This window comes from Rhamphochromis sp. 'chilingali' (assembly GCF_963969265.1).
Source record: "Rhamphochromis sp. 'chilingali' genome assembly, chromosome: 5".
In the NCBI taxonomy this organism is placed as follows: Eukaryota; Metazoa; Chordata; class Actinopteri; order Cichliformes; family Cichlidae; genus Rhamphochromis; species Rhamphochromis sp. 'chilingali'.
In genome coordinates this window covers 17,832,612-17,853,110 of record NC_137932.1, presented here as the reverse complement: position 1 = coordinate 17,853,110, position 20,499 = coordinate 17,832,612, and the positions used below count along the sequence as shown (strand labels likewise).

Here is a 20,499-nt window from a genome sequence, read left to right as displayed (position 1 = left end):
GAGGAACACAATTACTGAAAATTTATTTTATTTACACAGGAAATAACGTTAAAACCGGAAATGGTCGCAGAGGGCGGGACGTTTTTAAAAATTGTCAACTGGTATTTGTCTGTTGAGAATTCAGCTTGCATACTTAGTGTCCTTAAAGGTAAGCATTGATATTGTGCTAATTACCTAGATCACATTCAGTAAGCGACTATTATTTAAGTACTGCTTTTTTGATTTGTTGAGTATTGAAGAAACTACGACCGATATCTATTTTTCCATAGAGGTCGGTCGTTTTAACAGAGTTTTATGTGTCAAGCTCCCCTAGAGGGATCTCAGTGAGGCTGCGGTGAAGAAATAAATAAACTTAAATAAAACGCATCGATTTTTGAATTATCTGGTCAGTTTGTCAGACTTCTGATTTAAGTAGTTTAACATGACTGATATCCAGATAGTTTAGAGTTTTATGTAGTCTTTGCTGTCTCCATCAGGGATTGGGGAACTCCAGGCCTCAAGGACCGGTGTCCTGCAGGTTTTGGATGTGTCCTTGATCCAATACATCTGATTCAAATAGCTAAATTACCTCCTCAATATGACTTGAAGTTTTCCAGAGGCCTGGTAATGAAGTAATCATTTGATTCAGTTTGGTACGGAAGCTGCTCTGCCAGCAGCCGTAAATCACTACAGAGGGTGGTGAAGGCAGCAGAGCAGATCACTGGCATGAGGCTTCCTGCCATTCAGGACATTTATCTCCAGCGATGCCTCCGTAAAGCACACAGCATCATCAAGGACCACAGCCACCCAGCACATCAGCTGTTCTCCTTGTTACCATCTGGCAGACGTTACAGGAGCCTGTCTGCTCGGACTACAAGACTTAAAAACAGTTTTTACCACCAAGCCATACGACACCTCAACCACAACACTTAAACACACACAACACAGCACTCAGAAGCTACCCTGCAGCTTCACAAGTACTCTGTTAATCTGCACTGGTCACTCCACTTTATTGTTATTGATATTTATATTTAAAAGTGCAACACTGTAATTTTCTGCTGCTCATTCCTCCCGTCATATTTCTTTTCAAGATTTTCTTATTTAATCACTAGTGTACATATATTTATAGATGCATATATATTAAGATAAGATAAGATAACCTTTATTAGTCCCACATGTGGGAAATTTTTTTCTCTTTTACCATGTCTCTCTAATATTTTGCTCCTTACTATTTTTCTATTTTATTTTATTTTATTATATTTTCTCCCACTGTATCATGCTGCTGAGTGACTGCTGCTCATAAAACACATTTCATTGCAATGTTGATCCTGTGCTAACTTGCATATGACAAATAAAACTGAAACTGATTCAGGTGTGTTGACCCAGGGTGATATCAAAAACCTGCAGGACACTGGTCCTTGAGACCTGGAGTTCCCCACTCCTGGTCTACATTCATTGAAAGTTTATTGTTACATACCTCAGTCGCAAGATTTTAGAGTAGCCTGAATGCGAAACAAACCCAACAACAACCTCTTACAGCAGTTAATTTTATTTTACTGTTATACAACATCTTAGTGAAAAAAAGAAATGAAAACACCCAGGATACAAATACGGTCTTACTGTCTTGTGTTGTTTTTCCCATGCAGGTGCCTTTTATTATTGCTGACATTATACTTTTTAGGAACAGTCATGTCTTCAAAAATTCCAAGAGGTGAGGTGAATTTGAACTTTTCTAGTTATTTCAATGGATTACTTTAATTTTGTTAACAACTGTCATTCTTCCAGGTATACACCCATCTACAGAAACAAAGAAAAACAGTCATAAACAAGAATCCAAAGACACAGCAACTGCACCCACAACAAGCACTGCTGCCCAGAGACCAGATGGTGTCCTTAAACCACATAAAGAAAATGCACCAAGGTAACAAATTATGACCAGGTAGAATGGTCACAGTTGTATGAGAACAATAAAGGTTACCAAGTGCATGCATCTCAATGTTTCCCTAGTGATGTTAGGAGTCAACTGTGGTAACAAAACTGTGCCTGATAATTTCCTGGCTTACCTATTCAGCATCATGTAGTGTAAAGACTATCAAACGTTTGCTAGTAAGCCTAAATGTGTATATTCTCTTAGTACATGCCAGACTTTAGATCTGCTGAATTCTAATTTTGTTTCACTTTTTTGTCTTTTAGGAAAAATGTTGCTCCTAAAGTTCAGAAGGCGTGAGTCTTTCATAATCATTAACATGGGTATTGTTTAAGCCTGTTGGTTTTTGCTTTTTTTCCTAACAACTTTGATGCACATTTTCATAGAGTCTTCACTAGATATGGACAACAAGCAGAGCTCAAAGAGCAAAATCAATGTTTGATTGCTGCCAATGAGGAGCTGGCGAAAAACCTCACAGACACACAGGTATAGAAAGTAATCGCTACCACACATGACTGCCCACTGATGTTTGTGGGCTTTTGGTTTATGCACAGCTCTCTTAAGGTTCCACCATACCATTCAAATCAGGTTGAAGTTGAACTTTTGACTGCTTTGAACAATCTTTTCTTTTTTAGCCATTCTGTTGTAGATGCTGTAGATACTGCTATGCTTTGGATTGTTGTCCTGTTGTATGAACCAGTTTATGCTTCTTTTTTTTCTTTTCTTCAAAATTGTGCTGTCATGAGCTTTATCGTTTAAAATATGATTATTTCAGGCCTACAGAATCTAAGGTGTAGCCCTTGTTTTGATTAGGTTTTGTTTTTGGCACTTAACTGAGCACTAAAACTGGTGCTCGGTTAAGTGCATTTATTAGCAGCACCTGGCTGCTACTTACTCTCTTAATTCCTATTCTTTTCTTTATGCATCTGTCCTCTTTAACATTATCTGGTACAAGTTTATAGGAGAAAATGCAAAAGGGCTACTTCATGGATGGATCTGACACAAAAGACACCAAAAACCCAAGCGGAATAAATGCCATGTTTGGTATCAGCCACAGCTGAACAGCCCTTCTGTGTTATCTTTTTACCATATTCTATTTAATTCTGAATTCATTTTCCTACTACAGCAAAGAGTAGCTAAGCTGGAGCTGCAGTACTGTGACCTTCAAAAAGAGAATGCAGAGGTTCAGAAAAACCTGAAAGACTGCCATGCTCTTCTGATTACTGCCAAAATAGACCCAGGTAGAAAAAATACAAAAATATATTTATCAGTTTCAGTTTCTTCAGTGGTTTCTGTAAGAGACTTAACAGAAATACATCTTTCATTCTTAGTATTGGGCGAAAGAGTTGGAGACACTGCACGGCAGAATGAAAGTCAGAGGAAAGAGGTTATGGTATGTTTATTTGATTTCACTTTACATTATGATATGTTTACACTTGGGTTTTATTCGTTAAACATTTAAGCAAACTTTAAATCATATTCACGCAAATAACCGCAAGCTGGAATATAAAGGAACACCAGAAGCATGCACTTATTAGTTTGTTTCATGCAAAAATAAATGTGCAAATAAACAACAAATATTATAAATGCACCCAATATACATGTATTGTAGACACCCACAGGATTTATATAATCATTTACAGAAACACCAGGTTAAAATATTTACTCCTTGTATTTCAGAGCATCTCTGCAGACCTGCTGAATGAAATAAAGGCCTTTGGTGATATTGCGTCACAGCAACGTGCTCGACTAGAGGTGAGTAAAACTCTGCTCAGTGAAAGTAACAGGTCACTAAAAGTTACGTTTTATTTATTATTTTTAATTATTTTTACAACCTTTAGGAAATCCAGGAAACGATGAGAGGCCTCAAGGAGGCACGAGAACAAATGGTTCAAGAAAGGGAGAACTTTTCCTCTGAAGCAGCTGAACTGGAAAGAGCTCTCAAAGAAGCGGAAGCTCTTCTACTCTGAACATTTTCATTGATTTCTTAATTTAAATTGTGTCCATTTAAAGAGTAAACGTTGTGTATATATATATTTGCAGATATGTATTTCTATGGCAGTGTGAGTGAAACTGAATAAAGAACCATTTCCACACGTTCCACATTCCTTCTTATGTCAGTGTACAAAATTTAATGTCACCCAATTTGTGTTTTTGTTTTGTTTTTTAAGAGGGACTGGCACTTGTATCGAGGCAGTGTGTCTCTTATTCACCCGTTCACACATCAGAAGCAGCAGTTCAAGGCACTCACCTGCTACCAAGTGCAACCTGAGGTACATCCTTTGCCAGGAGATATGGCCAGTTAGTAGTCATGGCTATTATAGTCTTTAGTACTTGACTAGAGCTATAAAACTATTAACAGTTTAAAATGGCTAAAAGAAGGACAAAAGTTTATTATATTCTATTGATTTTTCTCAAACTATCAAAGTTCATTGCTTCCAAGACAAATTAAGACCTTTAACAGTAAAGCCATTTTCTAACATGTATTTACAATATCAACAAACCTAACTGGGACTCTGTGTGTTATTAACTATTAGAGTGTTTTACAGCAGTTTACACTTAACGGTACGGGTCTTCAGTCTCAGTGTGTCTGTTTCTTCAGCTCAGCCAGTTCGAGTAGGGGTTTGTAAAGCTGCTTAGACTGGTTTTATCAGTGATGTTACTGACGCTGCTTGACTTCTCATCAGAGGCTGGAGGTAACATGCGGGAGGTTTTGTAGTAGTAGACGAACAGGAAAAAACCTGGCAAGCAGAGAGACATGGTCAGTAGTGTATAGAGAAAAGGCAATTTGCATGAAGAATATGAAATATTTTTGTTCTTTCAAATAAATATGCACAGTTTTTAATATTAAAAACTGAATTTAATCAATAAAAACATCAAGTGTTATCCTGTGAGTGTTATTATGCAACACGGTTGACTTAGAATGATTGAAAGGTGCTTGCTGGTTGTCAGTACCTTGGAAAGAATTGAGGATGGTGAAAAGGTAGAGCGCGGGGACCTGGAAGACACCATAGGCAAAGAAAGCAAAGCCCCATGTAATGCCCAGCATGAAACACAGGCCCATGACGCTTAAGATGTTTATGCTACTTTGCTCCCCTTTTGCTTTGGCTCCTTTGACATTCCTGAGACAACAGAGCCAGGACATCATGATGATGAAGGTGGTAAAAGTGAAGAGGAAGACCAAAGCATAGTAGCCTATGTTGATGATTAAGTGGACACTGTTGTCTGTTATCCAACACCTTAGAAGGAAAAGACAAGTCAGCTTTTCTGAAATTTAATATGAAATGTAATGGAATAGTAATGGTACGTGATAGTGTAGCAGGCTCACATCATCACTCTATCTGCAGCGTTTCCAGTGTTTTGGTAGCTGATGACTTGTTCACCATATTTCCCAATGCAGAGCAGGACAATCCCAATAACTGAAGGCAGTACTGGAAAAATAAATGGGGAAAAAAATCAGGTGAAACAGCAAGAAGGAAAGAGTGAAACTTTCAAGAAGTCTATAGATGTTCAATTTTTAATTATAACATAAACTTACTCCAGCTGGTAATGGCGATTTTCAGTATGTAGCGACGGATTGCGATTTTCCCTCCTGTATACAGGCTCAGACACAGGTGGAAGGCCTGCGCAGCAAACCAGGTGAAAGTGGCCAGCATAAAATAGTGCATTAGAGCCGCCATGATCTTACAGCCCACACTGTTGTTCAGGTTCGCCACATAGTTATTGACCAGGAAAGTGAGGTTAAGCAGGAACAAGGCACACACAAGGTTGATGAGGATCTTTGTGGCATTAGTGGCCTTGATCCGCCTGTATGGGGAGATGATTAACAGAGAGGAAACAAAGCGTGAAATAATAATGCCCTGTGGGTCTAAATAATTAGCAATCAAGGTATTTGTTGATTTTGGTAATTATTTCATTTTTAATTAATATAAATTGGGAAAAACTGACAAATTCAATATTCTCACATGTGGAGATTCGCTGAATTTAACAGTTTGTAAAAGACTAAAGCCTGCTTAGTCTTTTACAAACTGTTAAATTCAGTCAAAGAAATGTGATGGGCAAGTTGCTTCTGAGAGAAACTTGGTTTTGAATATCAGCAACCACAAAAGGTCAAATTTCCATATTGCAAATACAGTAAAATAAACATGGTTATAGACAGTAAAAGTAGGAGAGATGTTACATACAAATAACTGTTTTAAAGGGAAATTATGATAAAAGTGATATAGCCTCAAACAAAAAGTATAGATGATCATTTCAAGTTACAGTTGAACTTCCCTTTTTAAGCCATTTTAATACAAAGTCCCAAGTTTTCAGAAGCTCAAATTTTAGATTGAAAATTGACTGACAATCAGTTTCACTGCCCAATAAAACCCGTTCCCTTGTTATTTCATGACAAGTAAAGCACACATAATACCTGAAGTTGATTCAAACCCTTGGACTTTATAGCTTTTAAATGTTAACATTTTGTATAGGAGGGCCAAAGAGATGTTAGCATAAGAGAGACGTGCCATTTTTTAGCTGAAAAAACACAATAGACCTATGTGGGAGATAGCAAAAAAAGTTAGGAGTTTGCAAATCTAAAATCTGGTGCTTTCTTAAATAGATGCAATACTCTGCCCCGCTCAGGAACATCAAAAGACCACAGAGGAACACTTCACAAAATCTAACCAAGTAAAGACCACTCTTGAGAAGGTGCGTGGATCACTGTCAAGATCTACAATCCAGAGACATCTTCATGAATGGAAATGGAGACAAGAATCTACACAGCACAACAAGATGCAAACCACTGGTTACATTCAAGAACAAGAAGGCCTGGTCAGCTTTTCCAGAAAGATCCCCAAGAACCTGGTGTGGTGGGATGTGGTTAGCTGCACGAGCAGGGTTCAGGGGACAGTGCCAGGGGAGATTGGCCAACACAGCTGATTTTTATCATCTGTTTAACCTCTTGCAGTAGCTGCTGGGGCCTGGGGAGAAGCAGCATGGACTGAGAACGGACTGCGGAGCAGAGCTGGGCTGAGCAGGAGAGAGCTCCAGAGCAGAACTGAGCGGTCAGCTCTGGACAGTGTGTAAATAAACGTCACCTAAAAGTGCAACTGAGAACTCTGTGTATGCATGTGTGTTGCGCCATGGTCAGCTAAACAGTGTTATATCTGGAATTTACTGGGGAAAAAAAAATCTTCGGCCACACGAAACCAATATTAACTTGTATCAGAATGACGCAAAATGTCACATATTAGTCATGGTGGAGGGGATGCTATGCAACTGGCAAAAAACGCAGGTGGTGCCCGTGTAGGCTAGCCGATGTGTGTCATACATCTACAGAGATGCAGGTAACATGCACCTGCTTTTCTTTAAACAATGCTCATTCATAGAGGGTTGTGTGCTGAGGACTTAGAAATACCCCAGGAAACATGGCAGGTAAGGAAAGTATTATATTTGCATAAGATGTACACTGATACATACTGCTGATATTTCCATTACATAACATCAGGCCCCTGTTGATGAATCTCATTTCCCTGTGGTAAACATTATAACACCTCATCACAGTGTTCCACTGTCCTGGAAAGCAGCCTTATTTACATGAAGCTTCATCACACCAGCTGCCAGAAAAGCACGTCTTTCTAAACAAGATTTAAAAAAAAATTCTGTACAGTGTTTGAGGCTATTGCATCAATAACAATTTTGCTCTATTTTATTCATAAAGATCCCAATCATGTTTTGTTTTTTTCAGGAATATATCACCTAGTTATAGTGAGAGCTGTGAATTAATCTGGTAAAGACTTAGTTGCTTACCCTTAAACAGCAAGACTTTGCTCTTATACCCCTTTGTGCAATAAACATTACATATTAAGGTCCAAATTATTTAAAACCTAAACAATATTTCTATTCACAATTAAGGATTTTGACCTCTGATGATGAATTTTACAGTTTCTCTGTACTGAGTCTCTCTCTTTACAGAGATTTTTAGAGTGATTTTATATCTTCTTCCTGGGATAAGTATTAGAGACCTATACAGCGCAGTACTTATTATATCAGCTAATTTTCAATAGATTTTCTCTGTAAAGCTTATTCTGTTCTTCTGTTGTCATCTGTATTAATGCACACTTTTTCTTTTCTGACTATTATATAGTTAAAATGCTTCAATATTGGGAAAAAAAAGCCCAACTTACTACCTTGAAAGGAAGTGCATGAAGAGGACTATGGCGAGGAAGAACATGGAGAGTCCACAGCCAACTTGGGTGATGATTGTGAGGTTTTTAAAATCAGAATCTGAAATGGTTTCATTAAGAGGAGTCTGCAAAAAGCACAGCAAAGCACATCTCATATGAAAACAGTGCCTCGAACAGAAAGTACAGCCCCAGTAATAGTAGCTAATTAGATAAATGGGCAAAAAATTAAGTCCACAAACTGTGGAAAATGTCTGAATAATATTCCTCAACATAAAATTGTGACCAATTTGATTATCGCCTAAAGAGTCAAATTCAAAATGAGCTCGTATTTCAAAACAGTTTAAAGATTTCTTATGTTTTCTGTGATACATTGTTAATAAAATGTGGGTTTACTAATGATTTATAAATCACGTCATTCTGGTTTTATTTACGGTTTACACAGCATCCCATTTTTTGGAAGTGGGGTTGTACATCATTACAGAAGAAGAAAAACATACCATCAAGATAGCGAAGAATGTCAAATGTGAACACTGACACGTAATGCCATGTTTAGTTACATTTGTCACACAGCCATCACTCGTCCAGTTTGGTTGACTTCCTAAGAGAAATAAAACAAGGAACACAATGACGGCCTAACCATCCATAAGTTCAGTTTGCTCAAGTGTCAGAATTTATCTGCTTGTGTCATTTGTACTGCTGATGAGAAATGGTTTCAAGACTGGTTTAAAATAAAACTTCAACTTCTGTTTCCTGATAAATAATTCCACACATTGAAAGCACCATAAAACTCACACCAAAAACTTTTAGCATGCATCTGTGAGGAAACACACTTTCAAAACCATAAAAGTAATGTGATCAGTTTATGTCCATTTTCTGATTTTTACTTGATACCATGATACAGCTGAATCTTTAAATTGGCCATCAGATACGTGGCCTTTGCAGTGGAAACCATGACCCTGTTGTTGATTTTTACTTTGTTAGTTATTCATGCTATGATGTGGCACTCACCAGAAACTGGGTTTCTGTTTTCATTATCTCTCGCAGTGTTTTCCATGTTAAAACATTTGCATGAGCTTTTTTTTTTTTTAAAGTTCACCACAGCATGTATTATTGTGAATGCAGGCTAAACTGGTCCGATACTGATTCCAGTAAAACCAAAGAAATGTTGAGTTTATTTAGTCATGACAAGTCATGGCAATGTGGTTAGTTTTGTGTTTTTATAACCATCTAACACCAAATCCAGTCTCAGAGAAGTTTGGAAAAAAGAAGACACAACCTCCAGTCTATTAAGTTGTGTTTCTGTACTTAAAGTGTTCTTCTTCTTCTTTCCCAACCTTATTTTGATGTCCCTAAACATGTTTTTTATTAGTTCGGTCTCATCCGGTACTGATTTTTGTTCATTGTCATTCAATTAATATTTTCCACATTTAAAAACTAAAGGTTGGAGTTGTTTCATATTTTTCCATACGATTAATTAATAATACATTGTTAATTAGCATTAAATGCTAACTTGATTAGCTTTAGGATATAAAAACTACTCGGTTAGGGATAGAAAAAAAATCATGCCCTTTTATTCTTGTTTATGCAAATATCTAGTCCCATGGCAGGCATCTAGTGCATTTAAGCATAGAGAGATGACCTGAAACCGAGCATGAGAATGTGGAAGAAAGGTCATTTAAGTGACTTTGAATGTGGCATTGTTGTTGATGTCACGTAGGCCGGTCAGAGTATATATGCAGAAGATCGGCTCTGACAATAAATTCACTTTACTCAAATGGACTCCATAGTCACCAAATCCCAGTCCCATAGGGCACCTTTGGGATGTGGTGAGATGAGATGTGAGATTCACATCATGGATGAACAGCCAAAAAATCGGTAGCAATTGTGTGACGCCAGTGCGAACCAAAATCTCAGGAGAATGTGTCGAGCGACTCGTGGAATCTATGCCATGAAGAAATAAGACTGCTCAAAGCCAGTATTATCAAGACAAAGCGTAACTAATGACATGGCTGATGAGTGTATGCTTCCTACTGAAATACGAGAGTTACAAAATTGTGTTGATTGTCCTGAAAATATGTGTCTACCAATACAAGCAAATACAGTGTTTTTCTGTACATATTTTGGACTTTTACAGAGAGTGGGCTCAGAATTCACTGGCGTCATCATTGAGCTGATCACTTAAGACTGTAACACTTCTCTCTTAAATAATGTAGAGAAGAAACTTTTTGCTCAGCTTTTCTCAGCAATACATAAATAATATGTAACACACAAAACTGTAAATGCCTTATGTCAATGTGCAAATGAAGCAGAGAAGCTACCTTGACCATTCCATGAATGACAAGACGGTATCCCTCTCTGCAAACAAATCAACAGAAAATTAATGAATTTATGCTCTTAAAATGGAAAACAAAATAGAGAAAAAGACCCAAAAGACCCAAACTTTTCACTTACATATGTCATATTCGTAAAAACAATGTTTATTTTGTCTGTGAGGTTGGCGATAGCAGCTCCCATTTCAATGGCTAAAACTTCATTCCCTAAAACAGTACTGTTCTTCTCATCCTGAAAAATCAACTTATGGTCAATCCATCACTGAACATGAAATTTTACATTTGAATTAGCCTGTAGCCCCTTACCTTAGCCATATTAATAAATCGGAAAAGAGCTGCAAATGGGATACTGACGTTTTCAGCGATAGCTTTATCAAAAGCTTCTTTTGGCAGCATAACGGCTCTTGAAAATGTTTTCAAAGTTTCTGTGTTGTCTATAATCTGCAGGAAAGAACACAGAAAGAGTCAGGCTCAGTGCATATTTACCTGGATCTTACTCAAAATACCACAAAAATCTGCAATGTGATGCCCAAGTAAGCGGTAACTTGAACATACTGTAATAACTACATAATAATCTTAACTGTTGTTTTTAGTTGCTGTAACTGTTTCAATTGCACAAAAAAATCTATAATAAAAAGGAAGTCGTAGGATTACAGTACATGCAATTATGGACAAAGGCCCCTTCCAGTTTGTAGGTGTCATGATTTCTAGGTAAATCTTAAATCGAAGCAATGACATTTTGGGAACCCGCTACTGCTGGGATTTTAGTGGAGGAAATGCTAGGACAGAACAATAGAACGTGTAAAAGTCAAAATAAATTTAATTCCACCTACATTTATGCTGTCGTTTGGAGACTGATAAGCAAATAATACTTCTTCTACTTCGTCTTTATGTGTTTCTTTCACCAAAACTCCTTTGACTCCTTCTCCTACAGATATTTCAGCTGAAGATCCATTTATGTTGGCGGCCAAGTTGCTCATGTCATTCATTAGTTTACTGCAGACAGATGTGAGAACATTTCTATATTATACTATAAATGTAAGATGCTGTACGTAAAATCAGTTTTTAAAAAAACATGTTTTACAGTGGGGGGGGTTAAATGTCAAAAACCAAATTAAACTTTTCAGCATTTTCCTTCTGGGGAAAATAATGTAGGAGTTTTTCAAAGCTGCTAGAATGTCTTACACGTAAGTTGTTTTTTGGCAGCAATGTGTGACGCACAGTTTAATTGTATTAGTGAGATATGGAGATCACTTTCAACTCTTCAGTTCAATAGTAAGGTTTACTGATCCTGAGCCCAGTAGGTAGTAGTGCCTAAATCTAAGTAGCAAGTGAAAGCAAAACTAGACAGTGAGTGGAAAATGAGAAAAACCGAGTGGAAAACTCAGATTTAGATCTTCTAGATATAGATCTTCTTAAATAACTCAATAGAAAATAAATGACGAATACATGCAGTATATCATTTGGTAAGTGAGTGTGTCTTACGCGGCATTTGCAGGAATAATTTCTCCTCCTTTTTCAGAAAGTGTTGTATTAAGTACTTTTTTCTCCTCAGGCTTTTTCACTGGATTGTTACAGTTTATACAGTTGGTGGTTGTTGAGTTTATGTCGATTATGTATTCATTCTGGAGATTTGGAGCTGGAAGGTGGAGAATTTAGGTTTAAACTTAAGAACTCAACATTTAACAAAATATAAAGAAAGGTGTTATTTTACTCTCAGCATTTTACTTATATGAATTTTATTTAATCAAATTATGGCGTAATGCAAAGACTCTGTTAGGCAAGATTTGTCCGATTCATTGTGCACTCATCAGGAAAAATGACTATTATGAAAGTGTGATACTTGCCTGCACTTATCTAAACTTACCCATGGTACTGCATTCTTTTTTACCATAGGCAGAGTTTTTACACACCGTGTTTGTATTGATACATCTGATGTGACATAACTCTTCAGCATTATTTTGTCAGATTTTACCACCACAATCAGAGAAAGAAAGGCAGGAGAAAAAAAATTAACATTGCATTCTAATCCTTATTTTCAAGGTTTCAACTTTTAAATGTTTCCTATTAGCTCTGCATTTTATCTTTTCATTGATATGAATTTACCTGTGTCTGTGGTATTGAAGCTACAGTTTTCACCTCGATCTGGATGACAAAAATGTTTGGTTAATTAGATATTTTTTTATTTTATCATTTATCATATTTTATCATTTTTTAATCTTTTTTATTTTAATTTGCTAACAATGCTGAAAAAACAAGAAGTTCAAAAATATAAAATACTGAAGAGTTGTTTTACCTGGAAAGTTAAATTGTGTGTCGTTGCAGAATGTCCCATACAGAACGTACATATGCACATGTTGATCTATATGCCATTTTGAAATGTGAAGTTTCAAAATGTTGCTATTGTTTTTAATTTTTGGCCAAGTGTCCTGAATTGTTCTGGTATAATTTTCTGGTATTAAAAAACAACATACAGATACATTTTTATTTGCTAAAATGCTGATTAGAAAGTCAAATATTGGCAACTAAAACAATATGAAACTAAGCTGGACTCACCCAATTCAATTCCGGTTGTCTCTACAAATACTATGCAATTCTCTTTTGCTGTAAAGGCAAAGAACAGTGTGTGTTTTTAATACATTTAAATCTTTTACATGCCTTAACAACTATAAATCAATATCTAGAAAAAAAAACATTTTCAGAATTTTATTGGATTGACATTTTAACAAGGTCTAAATAAAGTGCATTTACAGGGATGAGGCATCTCACACAGGACAAAACATCCATGTAAATGTGTTGCACTTCATGTTTATCTAAACTTGGAGTTTGTCCCAACATGCTTAAGTAACCTGTTCAAGTTACCTGATTATAACACATCAAAAGGCTCCTTTAAATGAATTAATCTCCATAAAGTCTTGTCGAACCAGGTCTCATATTAAAATGTCAAACCGAAATGTTCGTTATATGTTGCATTTCCAATCAAAGTTCCCAGAAATCTCAATCCCAGTCCAATTAATTTCAACAGGTCAAATCTTTGGCTTTTGTTTAACTTCCTCTTTGTTGGACGGTGATTGCAAAAACAGAGAATCTCATTTCATCGCAACTTGTGAAAAATGAGAAGCAGTTGTAACTGAAACGTGTATTTGACTTACTCTGTCCCCAGTAGTTTGTTGCATTGATATTGCCATAGAAACTATCGACAACAACAAAACTTTTTTTCTGCTTGAAACAGTTTCTGATATCCATGAAATTATTTTTATTGGAATTTCCATTTCTTGAACATTTCTTGAAATTATTTTGATTGGAATTTCCATTTCTTGAACAGTCATGTCCAGAATTGGATGACCCTGAAATAAAAATTGACAAATATTTTTATCGATTTAGTTAACACTGACATTATAGCTACCATAGTTGAACTTGTGATATTCAAAATTTTTGGTCATCTTGTTTCAAAAGTATAATTCATTTAAAGAAAAATGAATTGTGATACACTAGCACTTGCTGAACGTTTAGCTAAGATAACAAATGTCCTGTAAAGATTCAGCAGAATTCATGTACTCACCTGGACCCTGCAAAATGCTCAATAACAAAACCAAAGCAGTCCAACTGAGCCGAGTCATGTTTGGATGGGATGTGAGTCAGGATGTGTGACTCATTCAGTCCTGCAGTTAACATATACCAAGTATTGTTCAAAAGCCATTTTTAAAAAGGAACTTTCAGCCAAAGATGCCCCAAGCATTTCATTTTTTACCTTTCTCTGGCTGAAGTCAAATCATTAGTCAGCAGAGCACCTGGAGAGGAACTGAACCTCTGGCAATGTGCACTTGTTGTCAAACTTTGGGTAGATACCCACTGCACAAATTTTGTCTTGCAAATTCAGTTTCTGAATATGTCATCAGACTTGAGTGTGCTATGCAAAGCAGGCATAGGAACTGTGATGTGCTTGGATGAGGATCCAGGTCTAATTTTGTGAGCTGCACACTGGCTGTTATCATGTTGTGCATACAGCATCATTTTTCCATTGAAGACGTGTTAAAAGCGTAACCTTTCAGGAGGATTTGTTTCCTAAAACTCTCATAAGTGATCATTTCTCATCATTTCAAGCAGATGAAATATGTTCATATTATTTAACAGCTCAGATGCTATCTGTGTTGCCAAGTTTAATGGAAACATAAATAATGTTATTCACAAAAAACTACAATGAGCTAAATTAAAACTCGGAGTAAAGACCCGACTATGGCCTTTAACAACAAAGTGGAGGTTATCAGTTTCAGTGTCAATCTATATTTTTGGAAACAAGTCTGCGTCACAAACAACCTCCCACGTTTTCAAAGGTGTGACATTAAAATCAGTATCACAGTGGGTGGAAAATGAAAGATTTGACCTGTTTTGCTCAGTAAACCACATTTATTGACACAACTATATGAATATTGCAATATGTAGTCCAAATTCTTTGGGCTAAATATTTGGCCTCTGGACACCACCACAGAGAACATTTAGGATGTGATCAAAGCCCTGATTTTTGCCCGTAATTATAAAGGTCTGACAAAAGTATTTCATTAACTGTTAATGAATTACAGCCATTTTTATATATTTCCTCTTATTTTCAGTGCGGCTCAAAAGTAATAAGTGGTTTTATGGCCACGCGAGCTCAGTTTCCTTGTCATTTCATTACAAATGAAGCAGTTAAAATATCTGGAGCTAATTTTTAACTATTAAACTTTTTTTTTAAAGACACGTATACCAACAGTGACACATAAACAAATAACAGGCAAAGTATGTACCTGTTGAGCACATAAGCTCTTGGAAGCACACCGAACACTTCCTGTCCAGCACAAAACAGCACACATGTAGTCAATGTTTAGCCAAATCCCCCTCTATGCCACACACAGAGGAGCGTTTATCAGCAGCTACAATGCAAAGCTTTTTCTTGCATTAATAGATAAACATCAAAATGACTGAAAAGAGCAAATATAAGCTAGAAGACTCTTGCAAACACTCACATGGACAGATATGAAAATGTTATTACACTAAATAAAAGACATATTATTCCATGCATGCACAGTAGAATGCAGATGAGCGACGAAGGGAAGATGTATTCTTCTGGTTCCATAGTGTAGCGGTTATCATGTCTGCTTTACACGCAGAAGGTCCTGGGTTCAACCCCCAGTGGAACCACTTACTTTATAGCAGCTGGACAGTGTAGTGGTAAGATACACGCCTGTTCAATTCCCACCATGCTAAAAACGAGCCCTGGAGAGGCGCAGCCTGCCTGCAGTTCAGGACAGAAGCATTTCGCTATATGTTGTACTGTGTAAGTGACAAATAAAAATTTGTATTTGTAACCGCCTCTCTATCAATAATGAGGACCAATAATAAAATGAATACCATGTTTTAATCAGTAAAACTTGACACTAGTATTTGAGCCTATAAGCTTATCAGCAAAGGTGTTTACTCTTATCACAAAGCAAATGAGCCAAAGGCCATTTTCTCTTTAGTCTTTTATAACCACAGGACTCGTCCCCTGTTGGCAATTTTTTTTTTTAAAAAAGCAGTTTTAAGTAAATTTGGATTGATTTTACCTGAAAGCAAGGGCAATTTTTTTTTAATGTGGTCCATGTTTGAGTTCTAAAACTGGCAAGCTTTATTAGCAAACTGCATCCATAGACTGCATGAGTGCATCACACAGGCATACATCTGTTACTGCCAAGTCACATATAAATTCACAAAAACTATAATCACACTCCTTAGACTGGTTGCACACTTTAGTCAGCCTCTAGTAGATGGTGGCAGAAAGTCTAACACTGAATCGAACTGAGCATCAGATTGGGAAACAAAGGTGATTTAAGTGACTTCAAACATGGCATGGCTGTTGGTCCCAGACAGGCTGGTCAGATTATTCCAGAAACTGTTGATCTGCTAGGATTTCTAACAGAGCTCAGTTCAGTTCATTTTTATTTCAAACATATACGTTCACCAACATTTCATAATATAATTCCATGCAGTTGTAGTTGAAAAGTTGTAGGCAGAAGTATATACTTATTTAGCCCTACCCTCTTAGATTTACGTCTTAATCATTTCCTCATAATCTAAATTTGAACAACAAAAACGTATACAATGCCTTCAACTTAGCACATAACGTCACAAAAATATTTTCTCATATACAATTAAAACTATATTTAGATTTACTGATTTGCAGAAGAAAATAAAAATCACTTTGATTTGATAGGAAGGCAGCAGTAACTGAATTAACCACTGGTTGCAGCAGAAGAGCATCTTTGAACATACAACATATCACACCAAAAACAGACAGGCTACAGCAGCCGGTCGTGTAGTGTGTGGGGAACATTTTCTTGGCACACTAAAGGGCCCTTAGTACCAATCAAGCATTCTTTAAACACCACAGCCGACCTTGGGTATTGTTGCTAACCATGTCCATCTCTTTGTGACCACACTGTAACCATCTTCTAATGACTGCATCCAGCATATTGCAAGGTTTCAGTATTCTCACAATGGTTTCTTGAACATGACTGAGGGTTCACTGTACTCAGATGGCCTCCATAACCACCAGATTTCATTCCAATAGAGCACCTTTAGGATGCAGTGGAACGGGAGAGTCACATCATGGAAAATGATCAGCTGCCAAAAAAGTATTTGCCAAAAGGTGATTGTAGGAATTTAAACTGTTGTTAATGTTGTGACTTTTCCCCCTGTAATCTGTCAAAAAGGGAGAAGGTGCAACAGCCTCATAAATCCAGTTCACTACAGTGCATTTACCAACATAAGCAAAGCTATTAGACATTACAAAAACAAAAGAAATAGAAACATCGGCGTTAGCAAGGATTTGTCCAGTGAGTGTAGTGTCCTAGGTTTTCCTCATGAGGGCAGTATAGGGGTTATTTGAAACAAAGTAAACGAAGAAGTGCATGGCGGAAGGAGTTACAGTAGTCACCCTGATGCGGAGAGCAATAATAAACGGCACTGACACGAGTGAGTAGCAAAAACGCACTGCAGGAGATAAAACGGGGAGGTTTAGTTTCTGTCTGGATTCTTGCGCTTCTCTAATTAATGCATGCATTGATGTTTGTAACCCGCTGGCTCCACAGACAAACTGCTCTGTCTAGGACACTTAATGACAACCAACCCGAAGTGCATTCCTTTTCTCTGTGAACTGTAACACACCAGACACTTGTGTGCTAATTTCACACTCATTAAAAGACATTCACTCTTATATACTTCGCAAATAATCAAGGTTTTCTAGCTACCATCGCATTCCAGTTTGCCAGACTATCCATTGTCCCAGTGTAAAATGCCCAAAGTCAAGCGATGAAACAAAGCTGATGTGTCCCGAATGACAGATGGGACCCCGAAAGTGTTTTTACTCGTAACTTGTGTGGTTTGTTCAGTAACAAGTAAAAGTAAAACAAGCAAAGAAAATTAAATTCGACTATTTTCGAATGGAGGCTGGCTCGATTATGAAAACTGGATAATTAAACTGTTTTTTTTCGCTTGAAAGACAATTATTGATGTTTAAATTGTGTTTGATGTTGAGCTTTGTGATATTAGTTCTTAAATTGTGAATGCACTGTCGAATAATCTCATCATTTTTTTCTTAAGGTTTAGGATATGTCTGCAGGCTGTGTAAGATGGGTGCTAAGCCATGCAGTGAGAACGGTGTGTGGTGGGAGTCCCTTGTATACGCCACCAGCCTTAAGATTTACAATATGCAGCAAAAGATGTAATATCATCGCTGCCTCTTGGAGACAGTCTGCTTTCTCCACTGAAGTACACAATACAGAACAAACTCCAGCCACGCCAAAGAAGAAAAAGCAAGATCCCCGAGCAAATGCCTCGATCAGCAGCATCGGCCGTAAGATCCCTGAGCGTCAGATACAGGTGATAAGTGCAGCTGGTGAGAACCTGGGCGTCATGCACCGTGCAGATGTCATCAGAATGATGGATGAGGAGGGTCTCAAGTTAGTGCTACTCAGTGAGCACAAAGACCCACCAGTCTACCAGTTGATGAGCGGCAAACAGATCCACGAGGAGCAACTAAAAATGCGGGAGAAGAAGAAAGCGAAAGCAGGTAGATGGTTACCAGATGCTTTTCTCATTCCTCTCTATCCTACTGCCTTCAACCCAGACATTATGTTGAAGGATATCTCAGTTCCTAAAATGTATATGAAGGACAGAGGACAGGGGAGGTAAGGCAGAGGAGCTATAATTGAGGATGCTCAGGTGTATCCTTTGCAGAAGTGTTTTCACCTTGAACATATTAACGAGGCATGGCACACAGCCAGTTCTCTCTACTTGCATTCCTTCTTTGTCCTCGCTGGGGAAATAAGGCTCCAGGAGAGGATGTGAGGAAAGGAACTGGGGATGTACAAACTGAGAAATGAGAAAAGAGGCATTACCTAGGTCAGTTTAAGGACGGTTCAAGAAATAAAGAGTTACATTACACCAAAGTCATGCTCTTTGCTTGAAATTGTCATAGACTTTAGAAAAGCACTTTTGGGGTGACAGGTTGACAAGCAGCTGTAAGTCCAAAAATAGTTGTTTTTTTGCTCCAGTTCCTGTGCAGGTGAAGGAGCTCAGCTTTTCAGGTGGCATAGCGTCTCATGACCTCACCACAAAGCTGAAGCAGGTGGAGAGCTGGCTGGAAAAGAAACACCATGTGAAGATCACTCTGCGGGCAGTGCGTCGTGAATCTGCAGTTAACCTGGTGAGGAAGAACGCCTATAAACCTGAGCGAATTCCTTGATTATTCTTTTATTCAGTAAGGGTCTGAGTTGTGACTAATATAACATAACAAATGTATATACATATATGGTTGCAGTGGTTAATCCACCACTATGTCAATTTTCAAATTCATTATTTCACAAAAAAGCAGAGAAATGGGCAAAGCACGCTATTATTTTGATTAAGATGCCAAATTACAATTATTCAATTGTATTGATGAACAAAAAAATTAGTTTTAGAGATTAATTGTTTTGCTTGATTAATTTCTGGCTTCTCAGAGAAGTCCCCTGTGTCGTTTCAAATACAGTAAGGAGCTTATTTAGCAATAAGCTAATGTATTTTTTTTAAATCCCTGTTATTGGTTCAGAAATATTTAGATGTAGGTCTTGCTTAATTACTTAAACAAAACTTTGCACAGCAATTTAGGGCTGTTTATAGCAAAAAAAATTAAAGTAAAATATGAGTAAGTAAAATCCTCAGTAAAAACTCAGTATTGCTCATATTTCAGTAAAAATTACTTTCGCATTTAGGTTTTTTTTTTTTTCTTCCTTAAAAGCTTTTTATGCAGAAACATCTTTGTGTTTTCTTTCCACAGGATGCCACTCTGGAGCAAATCGTGGAACAAATGGAAGTAATGGTGGGATTTGTCTCAAGGCCAAAAGTGATACGTGATGGCCAAGCAGCCGTGTGCATCCTCCGACCGCCTTCAGCAAAGGAACTGTCACAAAAAGGAAAGAACAAGGCTGCAGAAGCACAGCCTGCCAACTCCACTTCAGAGGCCGCTCAGAGTGAAACGTCTCCTGTTGGCAGCACGGACACAACACAAGGGTCCACACAGCACTGATGTGACAGAAATAAAACTTTTTCACAAAAGCAAGTTGGAGTCTGTGCCTAGTGCCACAACTTGTTTCGTCAATCAGACTTTGTAGTTTAAAAGTTTATAACCCAGGGCATGGAGGTCCCACGGGATACAAGACCAGGCTGTCATGTAACCTTTGGCCAAGTAGACACAAACACAAACGTAAAATTGCTTAACAGAGCCACAAAATGACTGTACAGAAAACTGCAAACAACAAAATAACAGTGAAACATAATGAGATACAAACGCACAAAATGTAGACATACACAAAATATTTCATGTAGGCAGCCACCAAAAGGCAAAATGACTAGAAGCACATGTAAAATAAACACAAAAGTGACAAAAAAGACATCAAAAAGAGACACAAAACGATTCAAAACAGATAAAACATAGCTTTAAACACAAGGTAACAACAAGGTAAACACAAGACTTAAAATAGGAGAAAATGTGTATGAATTAAACAATAAAAATGAAAGACCTAATACAGCAAGAAAC

The 20,499-nt window shown here is 37.3% G+C and overlaps 2 protein-coding genes across 2 annotated transcripts; both read left to right on the top strand.

Annotated features, from left to right (window-relative positions):
- Positions 1-54: 54 nt before the first annotated feature.
- Positions 55-4,710, top strand: knstrn (kinetochore localized astrin (SPAG5) binding protein). Its single transcript, XM_080883182.1, has 9 exons — positions 55-148; positions 1,626-1,690; positions 1,765-1,900; positions 2,173-2,202; positions 2,293-2,392; positions 3,033-3,147; positions 3,238-3,299; positions 3,587-3,661; positions 3,748-4,710. Exons 2-9 carry the CDS (start codon positions 1,669-1,671, stop codon positions 3,874-3,876), a joined length of 669 nt encoding a protein of 222 aa, XP_080739308.1. The 5' UTR covers positions 55-148; positions 1,626-1,668; the 3' UTR covers positions 3,877-4,710.
- A 12,604-nt stretch (positions 4,711-17,314) lies between these two features.
- On the top strand, positions 17,315-20,022 carry mtif3 (mitochondrial translational initiation factor 3). The gene is made up of 4 exons (XM_080883749.1): positions 17,315-17,396; positions 18,024-18,492; positions 18,977-19,128; positions 19,741-20,022. The coding sequence occupies exons 2-4, from the start codon at positions 18,033-18,035 to the stop codon at positions 19,987-19,989; spliced, it is 861 nt and encodes a 286-aa protein (XP_080739875.1). The 5' UTR covers positions 17,315-17,396; positions 18,024-18,032; the 3' UTR covers positions 19,990-20,022.
- The last annotated feature ends 477 nt before the right edge of the window (positions 20,023-20,499 follow it).